Raw genomic sequence first — 23,770 nt, 5'->3', positions numbered from 1 at the left:
GGAAGTCGTTCCCAGCCCCGCTGTGCAGATGAAGAACTGGCAGGTGGAGGCCTTGGGCGCTGCTGCCGAGTCCACCTGTGCGCTCGGATCTTCTGTCTGGTCCGTGGCCCGCGTGGCATCGCCTGGGAGCCAGTTAGAAATGCCCAGCGCGGGGCCTTACCCCGTCCTGCTGAATCCGAATCTGCCCTTTTCCTCAAGACCCACCCCCGGCGCTAGGGGCTTGTGTAGTTTGAGAAGCTCCCCCGGCCTCCACCGCCCCCTGGAAGGCGTTTGTCCCAACTGCCACGCCCGGCCGTGTGGCACACGGAGGACGCCACCAGGACCGTCCTGAGGCTGGGCTTGCAGAGCGAACTCACCGCTGGGCGCTGAGACGTAAACTGGTGTCTAAACCGCAGAAATCCCGCTGCTTCAGGGACAGGTGCGGCCTGCAGTGGCAATAACGCCACACAGAGGTGCTTATTACCTCCAGGCCCTGGCCTGTTCTTCACTCCATGAATGCACAAAACAGCCTTGAGGAGACAGGTACTATTATCCCGTCTTACAAATGAGAAAACTGGGAGCAGGGATGGTAAATAATTTGCCGAAAGCCCTACAGCTAGTGGGGGGGTTGCTGATCTGAGGCTTCATAGCTTCTGGATGCTGAGCAGAGCCTAGTTCTATTGCACGTGATCGGTAGGATTTCAGACGGTCCAGCTTTACATTCCACGCTTTCGACGCTTAGCCTCCCACCCCGCACTTCGCGTCTCTTCGGAGGAACGCGCTCTCCATCCTAGCAGCGCCTGTCCGCCTCAGAGCGAGTGGTCAGAGATCACCTGGGAGGAAAGCTGCATCGAGGGGTTCACATCCCTTAAAAAAAAAAAAAAAACCCTGTCGGGGTGCCTGGGTGGCTCAGCTGGTGATGCGTCTGCCTTCGGCTCAGGTCACGATCCCAGGGTCCTGGGATCGAGTCCCAGGTCGGGCTCCCTGCTCAGCGAGGAGCCTGCTTCTTCCTCTGCTGGCCGCTCCCCTTGCTTGTGCTCTCTCTCTTTCCCTCTCTCTGACAAATAAAATCTTCAAAAGAAAAACAAAATGCTGTCTTGAGCAGTGACGCAGCACCTCTACTTGAAGGCGGGGGTGGGGAAGGGTGACAGAGCCGCGTCCAGCTAAGTACTCACATCCAGGTTGAGAGCTTCAAAAGCTAAACATTTAATGAAAAGGATCGCCTCCCATGTCAGCTCTGCGAGCCCCTGCACTTTCTGAAAGAGGTCAGAGGTCAGATTACACACCAGCTGTCAAAACAAGGAAGCCCTTTGCTCTATTCTAGGATACTCGCAGGACTTTGTAAGCATTCCAGAGAAGTCTTCTGGAGTTAAGCTGCTGGAATAAAACAATTACCTGGCGCCAGGCCACACGACACTATCAGTAAGCACGCCAGCAGGACGTCTTAAGTAAACAAGATGGAGTGAAAAGGCCGGATTCAAGGAGTAGGCTTAGGTTGCTAACGTTCCCACCCCACGCCCCTGCGCCGGGCTTAGGGACGAACAGAAAGAGGCGGGCCCAGGAGGGGGAATGAGGCAGGGCACACTGAGCCCCCCGTGTCACTGAAATGTAGCTCCCTAAAACATTTCGTACGAAGCGTGGCACACAACACACAAAAGGCACGAAGACTGTGTCGGTGAACATCCGTGGACCCAGCGCCCAACCTGAGAAAACACTCGGGTCCCTGTGTCGCCTCCTCGTCCTTCCCGGCACAGTTCATCAGGATCCTAACTTTGGTGTTTCTCGTATTGTTCTGGAGGGGTTTTTGTTGTTGTTGTTGTTTTAATGGAGAGGAAAAAGTGAACAAGGCTAGAAGGAAACAGGCTCCCATGTGCCGAAACGGGCCGCACACCTTTCTGCCAGTGGCGAGAATGGCTCAGTGTGGCCGAGGGGAGATACAGAAGAGTCTAGAGAAGAAGCAGACATTGAAAGTACCTTTTATTAAGTAGAGAAAAATGGGGAATCTACGACGTGATACAAAGGTTCCAGTTTGAGCAAATCCCACAGAAGCCCTTCCCATCTGCGGGTGCCTCTAGCAGGGGAACCGCCCCGCCTCCCTCAGCACAGGGACGCGTGGAAAACGGCTCCCCGGAGCTGATTCACGCCAGCGCGCACATGCTCGCCTCCTGCTCGGCCCCGGGAGGCTAGGGCAGAGGGCACAGTGCTCCTTGCAGAGCTCCTTCACACGTGCGCGCACGGTGACTTTCAGGATCTCTTATGGGACTTTATCTTCTGAGGTCTGAGCAGAGGAGGGCGGAGGGCTGTGTAAGCAGTGTCGTGCGGCCAGTGGAATGTCCCAGTCCGGGGGATCGTGGCGGGGGACCGGCCTGATCAGGCATTGTAGGAAGAGGACGACACGCTGCCACCATGGCCTGTCCAGTTAGTGTGGATAAACTGTCCGGGTTTGGCTAAGAGTTCGTAAGTGTGAGCCCCGAAGTAATCCCGCTGAGCCTGGAAAACGAGAAGTCGGGTTGGTTGGAATAACGCGTGGACAGGCCGCCGTGAGGCACCAGCCGGGTTACCGTCCACCACCTGCTCGGAAAGCTCACCTGGATGAGGTTGGCCGGGAGCATCTCGTGTCTGTAGCCGTCATAGAAGGAAAGGGCCGTGGTGAAGCAGGGCATGGGGATGCCCGCCTGGACCCCGGTGCTCACCGCCCGCCGCCACGAGCCCTGAGCCAAAACAAGCCAAAGACGAGGGGTCAGCCCACGGAGACGAGATCCGCTTCCTTTCTAAGCGACAGAACCCCATGTGCACCGAGGCAGGGAAGTGAAAAAACAAAATTCCCAGCACCCAGCTCTGCGCGGCCTACCTGGCAGTCTTCGACAGCTGACTTAAAGAAGTCGTCGAGTAGCAGATTCTGAAGTTGTGGGTTCCGATCAAATGCGTCCTTTATCTTTCCTAGGAACACGCTGAAATGATCAAGAGGGAAGAAATCATGAATCTTAACCTCCGCACGCTGAGTGCCCAGCAGAAAGCAGGGGGACAAGCCGGAAGCGGACACGCACCCTAGCGACACACCAAGTTACTCCTCACCCCTCAGAGCCAGCTGTTCGCTCAGTGAAAACAGGGAGCCAGAGTCCCAAGACGCAAGGCCAGAGGGCGCGACGGTTCTCACGGAGCTACTTTAAAGGGTGTAGACAATGTAGTCAGAACGGCTGACATACAGGAAAAAAGTGGGACATGACCACCTACACCTGTCCTGTCGCCAGTTAGGGGACTCACGGCGCCAGTCCCAGGGCCACCGTCCACACAGACGCAGAGACCACCGCTCTCAGCACGGTGGCGTGGCGTGTGGCCCGCACTCACCTCCTGATGATGCAGCCCCCTCTCCACATCAGGGCGATGCCACCGTAGTTGAGGGTCCAGCCAAATTCCGTGGCCGCCTGTCTTAGCAGCATAAAGCCTTGCGCATACGAGATGATCTTGGAAGCGTAGAGGGCCTGAAGAAGGACGGACACCCCGGAGCTGGAGTTAGCCACGTCCTCCCCGCCGGCAGTGCGGGTCCTAGCGTGGACAGTGGTACCAGGACAGGGCAGGACTCTGCCACCCCCGCCCAGGCCTCCCGCGTCCTCCCACCCCCACTGCCACCCGAGGCACCCAAGACCACCACGGAACGGACTGGGCCCCACCTTCCGAATATCCTCCAGGAATGCTTTCTTATCGCCTTCAAACTGAATCTTTTGGGGACCCTTCAGCTTTTTGCTAGCTTGAATCCTCTCATCCTTCAGAGACGATAAGCATCGAGCAAACACTGCTTCTCCTGCGTAGGGGAGGGGATCGAAGGTCACTCATAAAACCGGAGAGAAAAGAGTACACGCAAGCCAGAGAGGATGAGGAAAATTAGAAAAAGAGCTGGATTTCCAATTGTACAAAGAGCTGGAAGTGTCAGCGTTAGGCCACAAAATTTAACCTGGCTCAGAAAGAACTTTTAAACTTATAAAAAGTTTTGAACTTATAAAAACCTCTAGACAGTTAATTTGGTAACTAAAACTCCAAACAAGTCAATCTTCCAACATAAATGTAGATATCAATCCCAAAGACCAACATGAAATTCAAAAGGGGAGTTCCGAGAGCCTGGCAGGCTCGGTCGTGGCTCCTGTGACTCATCATCTTGGGGCTGTAAGTTCGAGTCCCACGCTGGGTGTGGAGATCACTTAAAAATAAAATCTTTAAAAAAAAAATAAAAGGGAGGAGTTCTGGGGAAAAAACAAGGAAGCAAAACCACTATTATTCAGAATTACTCTGTTGGTCCACACGTAAAATTATAATTTCACTTGACAGGACTTTAATTTTTAAATGCTCACCAAAGACTCTTCTTGAGAAGCACTCACTACCCCTTGAAAACTAGTTAGTAACAGGCAGCCTTGGAATTCGGCCAGATGCTCAACGACGGTGGCCCTGCCTTGACATGGGGTTGTCTGAAACTGCAGGACACTGAGAAATAACAGACTCGCCCCTCAAAAACTCCATTTTCTTTTTTTAAAAGATTTTATTAATTTTTGACAGAAAAAGAGAGAGAGAGCATGAGCAGGAGGGGAGGGGTGGAGGTAGAGGGAGAAGCAGGCTCTCCGCCGAGCAGGGAGCCCGACGCGGGGCTCGATCCTAGGACCCCAGGATCATGACCTGAGCCGAAGGCAGACACTTAACCGACTGAGCCACCCAGGCACCCCAAAAGCTCCATTTTCTAATTATTGAAGTTTAGTTTCCAGTACGCCGATGACCACAATTTTGTTTCATTTGAGTAAGCATTTCAATGCAGTACTTTAATGTCAAGACACTTAACATCTTCAAAAATTAGCCTTTGGAAAAGGCGACCTGCTCAACTGATAATTTATAGAATCAGAGTAAATTACTCTAACTAATCCTTCCCCTGCAAACAAAATGAAGTAAAACCTCCGGACTTCGGTTTCGAGGAACGGGGACGGCCATCCACTTGACAGCACTGCCCACACTCGGAACCCACGAGCCGCCATCGCTGTCCTCGGGCAGCACCCCCCCCCCCCCGGCCGTGCACACTCACGATGACTGGGCGCCGGGGCCGGAAGCGTCGCTGTCACACAGCTGGTGCAAGGAGGCCGGGGTGGCGCAACCCTCCCGGTTACCCAAGCGTCAGCTCGAAGACGTGCTTCCCCATGAGTTCAACGAACACGAAGGGCGCCCCCCCGGGGATGAAGCCTGGCCTGCCTTCCACTGGGGGAAGGGGTGCGGAGCCCCTCACACGAACCTACCATACTGTCGCAGAGCAGTCAGCGGACACTCCTGCCACTGTCGTGCCCTCGGTCCCCTGCCCGCGGCCCAGAGCTGCCTCAGCAACGCGCGCCTCCTCACGGCGCCCTGGCCGCAGGGAGCCCTACCGCACGAGGGCAGGAGGGAGGGCAGCAGGGAGGGCAGCAGGGAGACAAAGGCAACTGCAACCGGACGAGCAGGGAGGAAAACCTCTGTTTTATGGGCGGGGGAGCCATTCTGCCAGGAGCAAAGATGAGCCTTTCACTCAGCACGCAAGGCACCTTGTTTCACTGTCCGTTTTCGATCCTGCCAGAAGTGCACCTATTTTATTCCTAAAGGACCAACTCGTGGTTTTATAAATCCTCTTATTATTTGTTCTCTGTTTATTTCTACTTTCTAAGATTTCCTTCGCCCCACGTCTTCTTGAGTTTACTGCTTAGCTCGCTCCTCTAAAAGAAACAACATGTGTGGAAAGGACACACACCAACGGTCAGGATAGTGGCTTTCTTCTAAACAAAGGGGAAGGAGGGGCGCCGGGGTGGCTCAGTGGTTAAGCGTCTGCCTTTGGCTCAGGGCGTGATCCCAGGATCCTGGGATCGAGCCCCGCATCGGGCTCCCTGCTCCCTGCTCCGCTGGGAGGCCTGCTTCTTCCTCTCCCACTCCCCCTGCTTGTGTTCCCTCTCTCGCTGGCTGTCTCTCTGTCAAATAAATAAATAAAATCTTTTAAAAAAAAGGAGGGGGGGGAAGGAAAGAAGGAAGAGAATATTAAAGGACCTGAAATGTATAGGTAATATTTTATTTTAAAAATATCTGGGGGAAGGGCTCCTGGCTGGCTCAGTAGGAAGAGCATGTGACTTTGATCTCAGGGTCATGAGTTCAAGCCCCATGTTGGGTATAGAGATTACTTAAAAATAAATAACCTTTAAATAAAATAAAGTAATAAATAAAATATTGGGGGGGAACCTAATGAAAATATTAACAATTAATGCTGAGGACGTGAGCTTATGTCATCTGGTGAACTCTGGTATGAAGAATTTCGTTACCGTGACCTTCCCCATTAGGAAGTCATGGAGGTCACTGACCACAGCTCAATCCTAAGACCACAGCTATCCCAAAGGTCGAAGTGGATGAGAAAGCCAGGAGCTCCCACCTGCACCTCAAAGCCCGCGTGACTGGGAGAAGCTTATCAGGAACAGATTCAAGAGGGTCGCCTCTCACGCCGCGGAGCAGAAGGCACCGCGCGCTGACGAAGGCTGCACACGTCCTCCCCAAGGCCCCGTCCTCGGCGGCCGGTCTACACCAACCCCCAGAAGGACAGCAAGAGCGAAACAGCGAGACGAGGGGCTTCGGCCGGAGGCCGCACGTTACCGATGAGGGTGACGGGAACGCCGTGCTCCAGGGCTGAGATGGCGGTCCACTTCCCCGTGCCCTTCTGCCCCGCGCTGTCCCTGATCTTCGGCAGCAGGTGCCCGCCGTCGCCGTCCCGGAACTTGAGAATGCTGGCCGTGATTTCAATGAGGAATGAGTCGAGCTCCGTCTTGTTCCACTCCTCGAACGCCTAGTGCAGGGCGTGAGACGCACAGCGTGAGCGGAGCCGGGCCACGCGGAGGCCCCCGACCTGGCTCACCGCCCTCCCCTCGGGTGCTGGCCGGGCTCACGGTCTGCTCCGCCCTCGAGGCTCACGGCTCTGAGCCCAGCTCCCCGGGTTGCGTTTTCTGCTCCCCACGAGTCGGTCTGATTTGATTTGAGCCTGGTGATGCTGGCTGCTGACCAGCACGGTTCTCCCCTCAGACCCACACCATCGCCTCCTCGGAGGCCTTCCCTGCTCACTGACCTACTCCTCACCCCCGTTTCCTCTTCTGTTTAACAGTCACTACCAGCTAGTGTTACATTGTCCGTGGAGTTACCACCATGTCTTCCCAGCTCCGTGCGGGCAGGGACTTGGGTTTTCTCGCTACCACATCCCCAACACTTAGGACAGTTCCTGGCATACAGAACAGCGCTTGTATATAAAAATACGTTACGTTTTAAGTAAATCAATTACATTTGAACACACAAAAAGAAAAGCACTGTTTCTATGAAAATAAAGTTAAACTGTTTTGGAAAGAAGAGTAAAGGCAAGCCAGTGAAATGAAGTGGGGACGACACGTTTGAAAGTTAGGAGGAGGGGCGCCCAGGGGGCTCCGTCAGTCGGGGGTACAACTCTTGATCTTGGGGTTATGAGTTCAAGCCCCATGCTGGGTGTAGAGATTCCTAAAAAAATAATAAACTTTAAAACAAAAAAATAAGGAGGAAAAGCTGTAAAATACCAGGAAGGATTCTGCAGTGTGCACCTTGCAAACAAGTGTCCCTAAATCATGTTCCACTCAAAGTCACCAGAAGTGGAAATTCTAGATGATGAGAAAGAGGACGATGATGGCCAGCAGAGCCAAACTTCGAGGAAAGGACTGGACTGGCGATGAATGTGGCTTCCTCTATTTTCAGTTAAAATAAATGTTTACCTAGGAACGATGCTGAAGTCTTCAGAGAAAAGAGTACTGGTGTTTACCTTGAAATGTATTTTTAGAAGATCAACTGATAGAGGGAGGGACAGACATCCGATAAAGCACGAGTAGTAAAATGCTAGCCGGAGAATGTGGGGGCGTGTGCACCAGTGTCCACTACCAAGTTCTTTCAGCTTTGCTGTGTGTTTGAACATCGGGCTCATAATAAAATGTTGGGGGGGAATGTTTGTTTCCCCCACTCTGACTAACTTTTGATTAACTGTCAAACAGCCAGTCCCAACCTGACCAGGAAAGCGAGCTTCTTTGCCACCTCCCCTACAGGACAATGGGGGGAACCAAACGAGGTAATGACCATAAAAGGACACAGGCCTGACACCGGAAGGGCCACTAAATGGTGGTTAATGATCACCGCCACGATTCTCTGGGGACTTCCGGCTCAGGGGCTCGCTATCCTATGGGACAGCTTCCCTTAAATCAGGCTGGGTCCATCTTTTTTTATTTTTTTTTTAATTTATTTACTTAAGAGACTGAGAGTGAGAGAGAGGGAGAAGGAGGCTCTCGCCTAAGCAGAGAGCCCGACGTAGGCCTCGATCCCAGGGCCCTGAGATCGCCACCTGAGCCGAAGGCAGACGCTTCACCCGCTGAGCCGCCCGCGCCCCTGGGGCCGAGTCCATCCTGCCACCAGCACGACCACATAAAGGAGGTGGCAGAAGGCTTCACTGTCACCGGCAAACCCCTCTCACCTGAGCAGGGCTCGGCTGCTGCAGCCCGGAGGCAGGGCCCAGGACTCACCTTTGCCATCTCGTCGTGCCCCATGCCCAGCACGTCCCTCATCAGGTGGTACGCCTCGCAGATGAGCTGCATGTCCCCGTACTCGATCCCATTGTGCACCATCTTCACGAAATGCCCCGCTCCTTCGTCTCCCACCTGTCGGGGCAACGGGCACCAGGGGGCCTTCAGAGGCAGGGAACACCCCAGAAACACCCGCATCAAATTCTTTGGCGAGGCTCCCTCCCCATACAAAAAATAACAAATAGGAAGCAAATATCTGTAGTATTTTTAAAATTAAGCATCACTATGTAACAATTCAATACAAGCTTCACACCCGTCCAGTGTTCCTTCAAACTCACTCTGAATTCGTTCCTCCCAAGGCTTTTCCAAGCCTCCAGGCCCACAGCTCGGCAGCCTGCCTGTCCCACCCTCCCTCGTTATGAAGGCCCCTGGCTCCCAGCCCTGCCCTCAAGTGAAAGGCCTCCTCTTCCCGAGGTCAGCACTCTCCTAGCCACCGGGGGTTACGGTAAGTTGGCTAACTAAACCACTGGCACTGTTAAAAATATATAAATGTGCTGTAGTTGTTTCTAATGGCTACCAAGGGGTAAAATGACCTGAGACCCCGGTCTGGCCCGCAGCCTGGTAAGCCCAGAAACGTGTCCGTGCCAGCGTCTCACAGCTGACAAGATACGGATTTATAATAAAGTCGGCAAGATGTCTACAGTCAGAATGCCAGCTTATGAATTTAGGGTAAGAAACTTAACTATGGATTTTAGTAGTTACAAGTGTTAGCCCGACGGCACATTCTGTCCCTACAGACGAGCCACGCGGGGAACCAGATCCTCTGAAAATCGCTTAGTGGGCCAGGAATCAGAACAAAGGGAGTATCGGGGTCAAATATTCGGCGGCAGCGGGCTCTGCATCAGCCACACCCATCTCCACGACAGGCGTCCACCCGCGCCGTGGACCCGGGCTCGGCTTGACCCGAGCGTCTCTGCTGTCACCGCCGGGGTCCACACGGTGGAGTTCACATCAGAGACTTCCGCCGTCCGAGCTTCCACACCGACCTGCCCCCTTCTGATTCTGACACCTCTGTGGCTGCTTAGCAACATGGCTAATAACATCTTACTTCACCCCATCCTTCCTGTAACTTCAAGAACGAACGAAGGAGTGCCTGCTTTCAGTATCTGTACCCGTTTTCTCAATATCCTGAGAGTGAGCCTTGAGGCCATGGAACGTCAACCCCCGACTCGATCAAGACACAGCAGGGCCAGTCCTGGTTTTCCTTCATGATTCTGTCCTAAGTGTGTCTACAAAGGAGTGACCGTGGCTGTCCTTTTACTGTAGTAAAATCGACTGTCGAGGCTTGAAAGTTCCCTTCCCAGTCCTTCATACTAATGAGAAAATCCTCAACCCTCCAAATCCAGCCCAGCCTCTCTCCACCCTAAGCAGACTTTGCCCGACTCAGGAACCACGGGTTAAGATGGAGGGACCAGCACCGGGGGCTACAGCTGCCGTCACCGGGTGTGGTCAGGCCTCCCCTCATTCCTCGTACGCCTCAGGACTTCTTCCATCTTTTACCCCCCTCATACGAAATAAAACTAATAAAGGGGATTAGGAGCTAAAGAGACCTCGGAGACCACCCAGCCCACCCCTCATATGCTACGGACAAGAACACTTTTCTGACTGACTCGCTAATGTCCCACAGTGAACAGAGAGCCAGAGTCACAGGTCAGGTCTCTCAGCCTAGTGCTCCTCCCGCCCACGGCCTGGACTGAGGCTGCAGTCGGGATGAAACTGGTTTCAGCAGCCACACAAAATGCAGGAAGGGAGGCCTACAGGAATGAGCACAGGCCTCCCTCCCGTGTTGTGAAGGCAAAAGGCCATGCGCCGCATACTCTGTTCCAGCGCAGAATACCTGCGTCCCAAGCTACAGGAAAGAGATTTTCCACATCCGTGGCCAGGACATCGGACAGCACCAGCCATTCAGTCCTCCTTCCATGCAGGCCGTCAGAGCCCACCTTTGATTCTGACATTTTCTTCATTTTCATGAAGTCACACTGCTAATAAAACAAGTCTCACTTCACCTCATCCCTGCTGTGCCTTCTTAAGAATTCCAACTCTTACATGAATTGAGGAGGGCTGTTTTTAATACCAACCTCAAGGCTCTGAAATAGTCAGATAAGACGCAAGGACACGTAAAACAGGCATGAATCTTAGGCCTCAGCTGTGCTAGCGACTTCAAGATTGAGAAGCTTGTCACAAAACTAACTGTTGGCACCAAGGTGGTCCTGGCTCTGCGCACTTTGTCATGTCTGTGCCTGTGTTACCGGCTGGCTTGAAAGAAGAGCCAGAACTTGCCCAGTCACAGCAGGGTTCCCCCGTTCCCACTTTCGCAGCGATGCCTTGGAAGATTGTCTTGATGTGGGGCCTGTGGGAAGGAACCGTGTAGTTTAGCTGCTGAAAAGAGGGACTGAGATCTCAATTAAATACTCAAGGACCCCCGCCCAATCTTTTTCTTTCAAATGGGAGGTGCAAGTGCCCTCCCACCTTCAAAAAAGTAATGACTGTGCCAAGTGCCCGAGGTAAGCCCTCAGAGGCTGCAGACTATCTGGTTAGAGAAGACAGAAAGGCCAGCTGGAAGCATCAAAGCCAGGAGAAATTTCTTTTGCACTATAAAAGGAGCTGTGACTCCAAACAGCAAGCAACAGGGAAGTTCCTGTGGAGACGCCTTTCCTCGGTCTGCCAGCGTGTTATCAGGCTCAGCATGACTCCGCATGCGCAGAACCCAGCAAGACTTCCCAGAGAAAAAGCAGCTGCGCTCCACCCCCCCCACTGCCCCACGAGGCTTTCTGCTTCTGTTCTCCTCACTACTGACCAATACAGGCTTCTTCGCGAAAAGTTTTTGGTAAAGACACAGGACTGCCGGGGTTGCTCAGGGTCAGAGCTAAGACAGCTGCGCGTGAAGCTTTAGAACTTCACTGAACTCGAACTGAGCATTTCAGGTAACGGCGCCACTTCTACTTCCGCTGGGGCTCGATCTCACCACCCTGAGACCGTCACCCGAGCCGAAATCGAGAGTTGGACGCTTAACCGACTCAGCTACCCAGGCGACCCCACATTAAGCACTGTACTAACCATCATTCCTGTTACTTTTAGCAAACGATTTGAATGAGTCTTATATATGCTCAAGTTTGCCAGACAGTCTGAGAAACTGAGTCAATGAGCACCTGGAGCACCTCTGTGTTGTCAAATATTTTCATGTGTATCGGCTGCGTGTCCACCCAAGATAAACGTTTGTAAACTTCTGAGAAGCAGGAAGGCCTCTATCTACTTCTAGATTTCACATACTGCAGGGGCGCCTGGGTGGCTCAGGGGGTTAGCCTCCGACTCTTGATGTCAGCTCAGGTCGTGATCTCTGGGTTGTGAGATTAAGACCGATGTTGGGCTCTGCACTCAACGGGGAGTCTGCTTGGGATCCCCCCCCCCAGCTGACATGCGCGCGCTCTCTCTCTCCCTCTCTCAAACAAACAAACAAATAAATAAAATCTTTAGATTTCACGTACTGCAGAGAATCCCCAGACTTACTCATCAGAGGTCATTTGAAGAATAACCTTCCCCGGGAAACCCTTCGCCTCTGGGAATTAGGTTTGACCACTCCTTACTTCAACACATACCACAGTTTTAGCGCATCTGGAAATCAAACTCCTCCAGAAAAGAATGGTACCTCTCCACGTGTCCCTCTGAAGGATGCCTCCTTTTCTGTTTCTCTCTCTTCTGCTCACCCCCCTCCCTCCGTCCGGCCGCCCCCTCTGCAGTCTCAGCAGCGGCTTCCCTCAGTCTGCGCGTCGGCTGTGACTATTCCTTGCACCTTTCATTTTGATTCTGTCCCGCTCAGCCCCCTACCCTTATGCCTTATGCACCCCCGCTCTTACATCACCGCCACCCCCCCGTGACCAATACTTCCTCTTATGTACAGCACAGTGAACAGTATAAAACTTGTTTTCTCCCCAAGTCAGATACAAAACTTCCACCTCACTTTCCCAGGGACAAAACAGGCCCTGTCAGATTTTTCCATTACTCAGACGATTATTAAATAAACAGTTATTTTAGGGTTCTACATCACTGAGAGAGGCAGACTTGACTTCTAAGTCCAGACAGTGCCTAGGACATTATTCGAACAGCTTCCTTAAAGCCTCTGAACTCTGTAAGCCTGTGCAAAACTTCTAGTATCAGTCTTGGAGGGAATAACAGAGAACACACACATATATGATGTCAAAGCAGCAAAATGTATGGATAAAGGAACAATTTCCATCCTCTCCACCGCTCCGGCCCACAGAGATCAGGGCGGCAGAAATGCCCACAGCCCCCCCCCCCCCCGCCACAGCTCAGGCTCCCTTGTGCTGAAATGGGGGTGGCACCTTGATACTCACCAGGCTTCTTTGTCCCCTCCTGGCATAAGTGAGGGGCCATACCGGGCCCCCTCCTCTCCACCACTGACTCCGCTCCCCACAAACAAGATTCCCTTGGCCTTGAGGCTGCGACATCGTCTCTACACGAGAGAAAAATAATTTCATTATGCTTCCATAAACAGTTTCTCCCAGGGGCACCTGGATGGCTCAGTCAGTTAAGTGTCTGCCTTCGGCTCAGGTCATGATCCCAGCGTCCTGGGATCGAGCCCCGCATTGGGCTCCCTGCTCAGCGGACAGTCTGCTTCTCCCTCTGCCTCTGCCCCTCCACCTGCTTGTGCTCTCTGTCAGATAAATAAATAAAATCTTTAAAAATTAAAAAAACAAACAGAACAGTTTCTCCCAATGAATGAGAGGAGGTGTAAGACAGGTATGGAGAACCCACGCTGGACTTGAAATGACCCAAGGATCCAAGAATGACCTGATCATTCAGGGAACTTTATCCCGGGGCGCCTGGCTGGCTCAGTGGTAGAGCACGCAACTTTTGATCTCAGGGTCTTCACTTCAAGCCCCATACTGGGTGTGGAGCCTACTTAAAAAAATAAATAAATACTAAAATAAATAATTTTAAAAAGAAATTTAATCCTCTCAGTTGGGAGTTAGGAAAAAAAAAAAAAAAAATCCAGGGAGCCTGGCTGGCTCAGTCAGTAAAGCATGTGACTCTTGATCTCGGGGTTGTGAGTTTGAGTCCCATGTTGGGTACAGAGATTACTTAATAAAAAGAAAAAATAAATCTATGGAAGTTTAAAATAGCTACCCTTCCCCCAAAGGGAAATAATAAATAAAGCCAAACATACATCCTCGTTTTCCTGGAAGATCTAGGACCATAGGACCCCATTAAGAGTTGGTGGATTTGGGGAAGGTGTTTTGGTTTTTAAGAGCTGGTTTCCTACGAGTATGACTTCCTGCCACTCAGCACTTGAGGTGGTACAGGGTCTCCCTCCAGCACACGAGGCCACTCAAGCCGTGGTTCTCAACCACGCTGTGCGCTGACGTGGCGTGGGCTGCTGGTGGAGGAGGGAAGAGCTAAGCACAAACCGCCTGCCTGCTGCATCTAAGCAGGAGTCCTTCCTAGGAGACCTCAGGTACGACTCAGCAGAAGCAGAGGCTGAGGACAGCAGCGTCCGCACAAAGCCCCGGGATCAGCACTGCAGAAGGACAGTCCCCTCTTTCATCACGTGTGTTGATACTTTTTTCTAGAATGTTGTCAGAACTGGGAAGAATTTAGACTGAAGAATACTTACTGTGGTGTCTCTGTATTCAGAATTTCCTCCATCAATGATGATGTCACCAGTGTCCAACAATGGTACCTGTAACCAGACGCTAGCATTAAGTTGGGTCAAAGAAATGAAAGACAAAATAGAACGTATCTTGACCAATTAAAACAAACAAGACTGTCTCCCAGATAAATCCAATCTAAAAGCACATGTTGTTTTCATTTTCAGTAATCCTCCCTGTGGCTGCAGCTGAGCCTTAGGCGCCAGGTTGGGGCTAGCTACCCTGTCAGAACTCTCCACAACGAAGATGGTTCTCTTTAAAATTTTACGACAACCAAAACCTAGTTGAAAAATTTTGTATTTCCACTGTGTGCCACTGGCTGCTTTCCAGTCCCGAACACTGGGAACGGGACTCATTCTAAAGGATCCCATCATTTCCTATAACATCTGACCAGAGCAGAGTAGGGCTCCAGAAGCAGCCATCAGCTGGTTTGGTGCCTGACTCGGTGACGTGATCAGCCCTGTCTGGAGATGGCAGGAGACCAGGCCGCGAACAAGCACATCTTCCTGCAGTGCCCAACGAGGCTGACTTTATTAGTTATTATTCAGTCTCCCTGCACAAGGATCCGGTGAACATGACTTCATATTTTCTTATGCTTTAGAATAAGCTACCACCTTCCAGTCCCTTCCGTCTATAGCTAATCGTGACCAGCTTACATGTCGCTACACAAAAAGCTTGGTACGTCCTTCCCTTATCACAGTGTTCTTCCTTTCTAGGTCATTTTTTCTTAATGGTAGGGCACTGGTTACAAATTCCTCTCCCTGCAGAGTCACGCCCACTGTTAACAGGACTCCCGTAGAAAAGGAATGTTCATCCCTTGGCTTTGTGTATTGTCACTACATTCTCACAGCGAAACGTTTCTTCCCATCAGCTAATGCTTTGGTTTCTCCGGAGCTATTACTGAGAATGGTTTTGCGTATCTCCGTAAGTTATTTCCACACGTTCCCCTTCACCCATATGCTGTGTGTGGTTTTGTGGGTTTTGCTGGAGGGAGAAGCACCCAAGGTCGCAGGGCACTGGCAGTGAGCTTGTCTCCACTGACGGCCTGTCAGTGAGGTGTGTTGAGGGAAGGGGCCCCAGAGGCGCCCCAGAAACCACGCGCAGCAACAGCGCTTCAACCAGACGCTGCCGGGCACATTCCCTTGGGAAGAACCTGTCGTTGTCATTGGCTCCTCCTCTCCCACTGCCACCCCGGTGGGTGAGTGGCCATCGGCCCTTCTGTGAGAGGACAGCTTGGGGAAGACAGAGTGAGCCCACCACCCCCTAGCCCTAGGGCCGTGGGGGAGAGACTAAAGGAGGGGTCAGACTAAGATGTGTTAAAGAACCAGAATTAGCACCTACACAAAGCACGGCCCCTTCAGCTAATGCTCAGGGTCAGAAGTGCAACAAAGGCCCGCTCTGGGGCACTCAGCCCCGGGTCACCCGCCTGCCCTAGCATGCCCACTGCAGCCCATACACATATGTTTTCTCTTCCAAAAAAGATATACTTTCTAGAGCCAACAAATCATTCAGAAATAAGTACCGAGCACGTAGTTCCTAGGATTCCCTAAGGGGATCTCATCATTTATAAATATTAAATTATACAACGATTTACATACTGTTACTTCATACAAACGCTGAAAAAAGTGAAATCTACGCCTAAGTTTGGACACTAAGTTTATTAGTGAATAGCACTAAACATGCATAATGCACACCCAAACAGTAAGTTTTTTGGAGTATCAAAGATAGACACCGAGGTTACTACTCTTTTGTTCCTACTGTTAATGAATTCTAATTGAAATGTCTCTTGGTGTCCCAGAAATTCATACATATGGCATTATTACCACCTGAGGATAATTAGTGGACTTACTTAGTGCCAATCAAGTTAACCAACACTGAGACACTGAAGCACTGTTTTGTCTGAACTAAGCAGTTCACATCCAGACATTGAAGAGAAAAAAAAAATCTCTTAAGGAAAAACTGGTGAAACAGCTGTAGGACTGAAGGAGAAAAGCTGCCCCACCAGCAGCAGCTGGGAGCAGAGCTGGCCTCACCAATCTGTCAATGAAATCGTCAACAGCCTGACCAGCCTTCACGAGCAGTATGATCCGCCGCGGGGTCTTCAGCTTGGAGACCATCTCCTCCAAGGAGTGAGCACCAACCACTTTAGTTCCCTTTGCCTCATTGGCCAAGAAATCATCAACTTTGGAGACTGTCCTATTGAAAGCACAAACCTAGAAGGACAAAAGGTCTGATTAGGAGATCCAGAACCCAGAACTTCAGATCCTGGATTAAGTGACAATGAAACTTCTACTCATACCCACGCAGAGAAATGACTATAAGCAAAGGTCAGCTGCCCGAGGAAAATCAGGCTGCAGTCTGTCACTAGCTGATTGGGACTCACTCAAATCAAGGAAGCAGCTGCTGCAAACTGTTATCTTTTGTCATCCATACTCTTTGTATCGAAACAAGCTCCGAGTTTATACTATTTAAACTTTCACTCACCCCAGTTCTCATTAGGCAATAAAGTTAGAGTTCTAGGAACCCAGTGTGGATTCCTCCTCCTTAAGATACGGGTAAGATGGGGCACCTGGTGGCTCAGTCAGTTAAGTGTCTGCCTTCGGCTCAGGTCATGATCCTGGGGTCCTGGGATGGAGCTCAGCAGGGAGTCTGCTTCTTCCTCTCCCTCTGCCCCTCCCCCGCTCGTGCTTTCTCTCTCCCTTTCTCTCAAATAAATTCTTAAAAAAAAAAAAAAAGATCTGGGTAACTTTATTCAGGCTGCAACCTTACAAAACTGTCAGATGTATTCAGCAAGACTGTCCTTCAGAGAACGGTGGAGCTGCACACACACACACACACACACACACACCCCGTGAACTGGTGCTTCTCCTTCCTTTGCAAAAACCTCATGGGCAGCAACAGGGAATACATCAAGAGAAATAAGTTCAAGTTGTATAGGATCTTGGAGATCAGCAGCGGTGCTCCAATGCACACCAAGAACCCACAAGAGGAGTGTGTGTCCTCCTGACTTACCACGAAGCCATGGTCATTCATGTTCAAAATTAAGTTCTGGCCCATAACAGCCAGTCCAATCAGTGCAATGTCAGCTCTAAAAGACCAGGAAAGGAAACAAAGAAAAATGTATCAGTTCCACCTAATCCATTCCAACTCAGGGACCCAAGAGTGTCCTAGTTCTTGCTATGAATCATCTGCCTTCCTTTTCCCGTCCCCCTACTCCCTTTCACCTCTGAGAACCCAGGCACGCACCTCCCAGGCCACTAAAGACAGGCCACCCTACACTCTGCCACTTCAAAGGACCTCAGGTTCTCTTGAGATCAACTAATCCTGCACGGAAGAGGGCACGCAATCTTTGCTGCGCTCCAGTCTACCCGGTAATGACTCATTGCGGGTGTCCTCGTCTCCCACACTGGGGAGAAGCCCCTGCAGGCACAGCCGCCGACCGTCCAGCCACTTCCCCTCCGGCTCGGGCCCTGGCTTCCCTCGGCCATGCCGGTCCCCTCCCCGCCGAGCCCTTTCTGGAAACGGGGATCCGCCCGGCGGCGCCGCGAGGGGCAGAGGGCCTGGGCCCGACGGGGCTGAGACCCTGAAGGTCCGGGGCTCCGGGCGCCACGAGGCCGGGCTCCCGCGACCCCCGTGGTCAAAGCGACGCCAGGGGTGGCTCCGCCCTCCGCGCCAGCCCTCGGAAAGTTCCCCAGCGGTCTGCAGGCCGTCACTCACTGGGCCATGGCTGCAGCAGCGGCGGCAGACTGGGAAAAAGCGTGCGGAGCCGAAGAACTGAGAGCGCGCGGCGCGGCTACAGAGGCTGAGTTCCGCTCCCGCAAGGGCCCCCAGGCCCTGGCCGCGGCCTTCCGGCGCTGACCAATCGGAAGGAAGGGGCGGAGCTATGCAGCTACGCCATTGGCTCTCCCCAGCGCCTGTTAGCCCACCTGAGGCAAACGGGCCCGCCCACTCTCGGGGGGCCGGCTCAGAAGAGTGCCGAGCACATCGATGGCAACGCCGAGGCAGGGGGTGCGCCGGGGCGCCTGGGACCGGCACAGGGGGGCTGGGCGATGGGTTGGGATCCTGGGACAGGTGGAGGAGGCCGGGTAGGGAGAAGGGGGCACCCGGGACGGGCATAGGGTCCTGGGAAGGGCGAGGGCACCGGTGGAGGGACGGGGGGGGGCGCCCAGGACAGGCACAGGGGGGCGGGGCCGGGGGTACCAGGGACATAGTGAGGCTGGGGGTGCTAGCCGAGAAGCACTGGGACAGAGGAGGGGGGCCGGGAGGAGAGCAGGGGACACCCGGGACAGGCACAGGGGCCTGGGCGGGGCACGGGCACCAGTGGAGGGACGGTGGGCGCCGGGACAGACACAGGGCCAGGGGCTGGGGCGCCGGGACAGGTGAGGGGGCCGGGTCGGGAGCGGGGACGCCCGGGACTGACCCAGGGGCGGAGTGGGGGGCTCCCGGGACAGGCAGTGGGGACCGGGTAGGGCGTGGGCACAAATGGAGGGGGTGGGGGGCGCGAGCCTAAAGGCGCTGGGACAGAAGAGGGGGATGGGCACAGGGGGCCGGGGGTGCGGGGTGCAGGGGGCCGGGCGGGGGGGGCGCCCGGGACAGGCAGAGGGCGCCGGGGGTGCGGGGCGCAGGCGTAGCTGCCCGGGCGGCTCGGCGCCTCGCGATCACTGGTGGAGGGGGCGGGGGACGCGAGCCAGGAGGCGCTGGGACAGCGAAGGGGGTCGGGCGCAGATCCGGGAGCCGCGGCGGAGGCCGGGCGGGCGGCTCCACCCGGACCCGGGAGCAGAAGACACGGGGCTCGGTTGGAAGGATGGCAGCTCACTCCGGGCTGTGCTTTCCACTGTCCCGGCACTCAGACGCCCTTTGCCTGAGTGTCCCTCGTCCCTTCCTCCCAACGCTGCGGCGCACTGTGGGGTCAATCCCGTCGGGGACCCGGATTCGTTCTGGCATGTGGGTGTAATGAGTGCCAGGAAATGTGGCTCCTCACCCAAGACCCTGAAGCAGCAGGCGCAGAGCGGGCGGTGAACGAACTTGTTGGGGTGTGATGGAGGCGTCACTGAACTTCCCGTACAGCTGAGGCACTAGAGGCGACCCCACAGCCCTCTCAGAAGCCCCCCCCCCCCCGCACACCCCTCCCCCGCCCCGCGTTGCTCCAGGCATCTTCTCATCAGCACTGAACCCTCCTGCCTCTCACAGCAGATGCTGGTGAACCAGGATTGGCGCCTCCAGTCCATTTTAGGATTTTTTTTTTCTGTAAATGCTTCATATCTCTAACATGCCCCTTGCACATAGTAAGTGCTCGCCAGAAACAAAAGTCACACAGCTGTTTAATGGCTAGTTAGTGGCCCAGTTGTGCCCGATTCAAGGCCAAAGCTAGTTCCATCACACCAATTGCACAAGTTACTTTGTAATACAGGTTTTAACAGATACACTACAGTAACTTACATGTAAGCCTGTGTCCCACTATCCTGGTTTTTTCCTACTAGAAGTTGGGTATGAGTAAATCACAGTTAATATTTTTGAATCCAGTATGGAATCTCACTCTGAATATTTAAATGCTCACAATCTATCTTACATGTAAAAATGCTCCTGTATTGTTTCTGCACTAAAGGCATTCTGTTAATCTGTTCTTTTCCTTGAGTTGCTTCCCTATTTGCTGGTTTTGTACCCACCAGGGCTTACACTCCTGAAGGTCGACTTTTCCTTCCGCTGCTCTCCGGTGTGGAGCACGGTGTTCATGGGCTCTGTGGTTGACTCGCTGTACAATGTCCAGGTGGGGCCAAGATTAGAACAGAACTTCCTCCTGAAGAACAAAGTCCCTGTCCCATGAGGCCCTTCCCTTCATTCCTTCTTGCTTTTCCTGGATGCAGACATATACAACTGGAAGCAAGCCCAGAATTTATTCTGACTATTTATTGGTTCAACATTAGTCATTTTTTAAATTCCAGTATAGCAAACATGCAGTATTATAATATGTCTCAAGTATACAGCGTAGTGACTCAATAATTCTATACATTACTCAGTGCTCATCGTAATAAGCGTACCCTTTTTCTTAAAGTAATCTTTGCCCCCAAAGAGGGGTTTGAACTCATGACCCCAAGATCAAGAGTTACACGCTCTACCAACTAAGCCAGCCGGGCGCCCCACAATAAGTATGCTCTTAATCCCCTTCACCTATTTCACCAATCCCCCCACCCACCTCCCCTCTGGTGACTATTAGTTTATTCTCTATAGTTAAGAGTCTGTTTTTTGGTTTGTCTCTGTTTTTCATTTGTTTTGTTTCTTAAATTCCACATATGAGTGAAATCATATGGTATTTGTCTTTCTCTGACTTATTTCACTTAGCATAATACTCTCTAGATCCATTCATGTTGCAAATGGCAAGATTTCGTTCTTTTTTATGGCTAAGTAATATTCATATATATATATATATATATATATAACATATATTTACCACATTTTCTTTATCCATTCATCTATCGATGGCCACTTGGGCTGCTTCAGTGGTTTGGTTACTGGAAATGATACTGCTATAAACATAGGGGTGCATACATCTTTTCTAATTATTTTTTTCTTTCTTTTTTTTCAAGTAGTCTCCCTGCGCAGCATGGAGCCCAACTCAGGGCTTGAACTCATGACCCTGAGATCAAGACTGAGCTGAGATCAAGTGTCGGATGCTTAACGAACTGAGCCACCCAGGTACCCCTCGAATTAGTAATTTCTTATTCTTTGGGTAAATACCCAGTAGTGGAATTATTGGATCATAGGGTAGATCTATTTTTAATTTTTTGAGGAACCTCCATACTGTCTTCCAGAGTGGCCACACCAGTTTGCATTCCCACCAACAATGCACGAGGGTTCCTTTTCCTCCACATCCTCACCAACACCTGTTGTTTCTTGTGTTTTTGATTTTTGCCAGTAAACCCAGAATTTATATATTTATTTTAAAGACCTTATGTATTTATTTGACAGAGAGACAGTGAGAGAGGGAACACAAGCAGGGGGAGTGGGAGAGGGAGAAGCAGGCCTCCTGCCGAGCAGAGAACCCAACGTGGGGCTCGATCTGAGGACCCTGGGATCATGACCTGAGCCGAAGGCAGATGCTTAACGACTGAGCCCCCCAGGCCCCCCAGCCCAGAATGTATTTTAAAGCTACACACGAGATGCCTGGCTGCTCTCAATACTTCCTTGAAAGGGGAAGGAAGTGAATATGGGAGGTGATGGAGCCAGGCAAAACCAGGGAGAGCAGAGCTGCTTCCGCCACTGGCCACTGGTCATTCTGAGGCATGGGGACCTAGGTCTTAACCCCAGTTTTGGCGACTTTATAGTTTTGGATGACCCAGGCTGGCAGGAATCTTGGGGCTCTCCCAACCAAGTGCCTCCACACTCCAGTTGTGCAAGGAAGCTTGATAAACGTGAACTCCGATTCCATAGATCTGGGGTAGGCCAGGAAGGCGTTTTATCACCCCTGGTGATTCTCACTGCAGATTGTCTCTGGGCCACCTTTTGAAATAGTTCTTAAAGGGTGGTCCACGACCCCTGGAGGTCCCTGGTATCCTTTCAGGGAGAAGTGGGCACAAAACTATTTCAATAGCACTAGCAAGATCTGACTTGCCTTTTTCATTCTCGTTTTCTTACAGGTGTCCAGTGGAGTTTTCTAGAGGCTCTGTGACACGTGATCTGGAAGAGATTAAATGCAGAAGCAAGAGAATCCAGCTGTCTTAAACTGTAGTAAGCCAGACATTAGAGAGACTTCAAAACTGTCAAACAATGACACATATCACTGAATTTCCTTTTGTTTGGGGAAATTGTTACTCAAAAGTTTCTCAGTTTCAATTTCTAAAATGGTAAATATTGATAAAACTCACAAAAATGAAAGCTCTTTGTCTCATCAGTCCTTTTTAAGAGTATAAAAGGGTCTGAGAGCAGTGGTTTGCGAACCACAGATCTAGCCCAACTTCTGTTTTAGAGAGGAGGAAATTGGGGTTCAGAGAGCTGAGGCTTGCTTAATCAGAGGACGCACATCAGAGCTGCCCGTCTGGGGACAGATTAGATGCTCTCCGAGGTCCCTCTCAGTGGCCCCGGGGATTTGGAGCCGGATTCAGTGGTAGGACAGCACCATATCGCAGAAGTCAGATCAGACAGCTGCTTGATAGAGAAGGGGAGGAATGGGTCCTGGTGTCACTGTCCTTGGCGTGCTCTGGTTCCCCTTCTTTCGAGCTGTGCAATTTGGGGCAAGTTACTGATTCTCAAGAGTTTCATGTGTAAAACAGGAAGGACAAAACCTCAGGGGCACTCTAGGGTGAAATGACACAGACAAGGACTTGCATCTGGACTGAGTACCCAGATGCTAGCCTCTGTCTTTTTTATGGAAAGGACACAGAAGAGACACAAACTGTAGAGGAAAATAGGATTGAATCAAAACACTTCTCCCAGGCTTCGCTGTGCAACCTTCTGGGGACAGAAGCTGAAAAGCAACTCTGCAGCTTGCAGCAAAGCGTCTGAGCAGTTCTAACTCAGCTGGTGATAAAATGCTCCATTGAGTTGTTTGCTATGGAAAACCTTCCCCTTTGACAATGACTGACCCATAAATCTCGCAATACCTGTCTTCCTCGTCCAAATGCCTATTACCCCAAGCATCCTATCCTCTTCTCCATAGTCATTACCTCTGCTCTACATCCCTTTAGGGGACCCTAAGTAGGGCGCGCCAGCATAGACACCATGTCTATCTTGCTCCTGTGTGTTTCTGCCACCTTCTTGTGCCTTTTACACAACAGATGGCCACTAACTGTTGCTGTCAGATGTCTGGTTTATACCAGTTTTTTTTGTTTTGTTAAGGGGTACGATTCATGCAGATGGTCTGGTTCGGTTCTCATTCACACCTGTTTTCCTGCATAGCTTTAGTAGCAATCCTTTTCACTCTCAAAATTGTTCTGTTTTGAGGGGCTCCTGGGTGGCTCAGTCAGTTAAGCATCTGCCTTTGGCTCAGGTCATGATCCCAGGGTCCTGGGATTGAGCCCCACATTGGGCTCGCTGCTCAGTGGGGAGTCTGCTTCTCTCTCTTCCTCTGCCTGCCACACCCCCTGCTTGCGCGCACTCTCTCTCTCTCTCTCTCTCGCTATCTCTCTCTCTGTCAAATAAATAAAATCTAAAAAAAAAAAAGAATTGTTCTGCTTTGAATGATAAATTCTATTGGCAACCTGCCTTAAAATCGTATGCTGGGGCGCCCGGCGGGCTCAGTTGGTGGCGTGTGTGACTCCTGTTCTCGGGGTTGTGAGTTTGAGCCCCACGTTAGGCATAGAGCTTACTTAAAAAAAAAAATATGTCACAACTTCTTCATAGTATTGTCCCTAAAAAAGAAATGATCTATTGAAGTCTAGGGGAGTGGGGGAAAATAAGAAGAGACCGGTAAAAGGATACCAACTTTCAGCTATGAGATGTTCAAGGTCTGAGGATCTAATGTTAACGTGGCTACTAAACTTGGTAACACTAAACTGTATAACTGAC

The 23,770-nt window shown here is 51.8% G+C and overlaps 1 protein-coding gene and 1 long non-coding RNA gene across 5 annotated transcripts; one reads left to right on the top strand and one right to left on the bottom strand.

Annotated features, from left to right (window-relative positions):
- Positions 1-1,939: 1,939 nt before the first annotated feature.
- PGD (phosphogluconate dehydrogenase) lies at positions 1,940-18,127 on the bottom strand. The gene is made up of 13 exons (XM_026519873.4): positions 17,987-18,127; positions 17,282-17,357; positions 16,303-16,482; positions 14,236-14,301; positions 12,956-13,074; positions 10,884-10,953; positions 8,544-8,678; positions 6,616-6,805; positions 3,651-3,781; positions 3,328-3,461; positions 2,831-2,930; positions 2,568-2,690; positions 1,940-2,469 (listed from the first exon to the last, which is right to left on the bottom strand). Exons 1-13 carry the CDS (start codon positions 17,992-17,994, stop codon positions 2,350-2,352), a joined length of 1,452 nt encoding a protein of 483 aa, XP_026375658.2. The 5' UTR covers positions 17,995-18,127; the 3' UTR covers positions 1,940-2,349.
- Positions 18,128-18,204: 77 nt separating this feature from the next.
- On the top strand, positions 18,205-23,428 carry LOC113270524 (uncharacterized). 4 transcript variants are annotated; one of them, XR_006411776.3, is made up of 4 exons: positions 18,242-18,277; positions 19,939-20,036; positions 20,857-20,962; positions 21,904-23,428. It is a non-coding gene; the product is annotated as an uncharacterized LOC113270524 (long non-coding RNA). The 4 variants fall into 4 exon arrangements; XR_006411775.3 differs by having other exon boundaries at positions 20,854-20,962; XR_008956785.1 differs by lacking the exon at positions 19,939-20,036 and having other exon boundaries at positions 18,205-18,277.
- Positions 23,429-23,770: the final 342 nt, after the last annotated feature.

Source organism: Ursus arctos, unplaced genomic scaffold (genome assembly GCF_023065955.2).
Source record: "Ursus arctos isolate Adak ecotype North America unplaced genomic scaffold, UrsArc2.0 scaffold_32, whole genome shotgun sequence".
Taxonomy (NCBI): domain Eukaryota; kingdom Metazoa; phylum Chordata; class Mammalia; order Carnivora; family Ursidae; genus Ursus; species Ursus arctos.
Note: the sequence above shows the minus strand (reverse complement) of the source record. Positions and strands in the feature narration are given on the sequence as shown.

Coding starts and splice junctions, on each gene's coding strand:
- PGD (XM_026519873.4), bottom strand. Junction 2,931..3,327: donor GGGGGCTGCATCATCAGGAG/GTGAGTGCGGGC, acceptor TGATCATTTCAG/CGTGTTCCTAGGAAAGATAA. Junction 2,691..2,830: donor CAGCTGTCGAAGACTGCCAG/GTAGGCCGCGCA, acceptor GTTTTGGCTCAG/GGCTCGTGGCGGCGGGCGGT.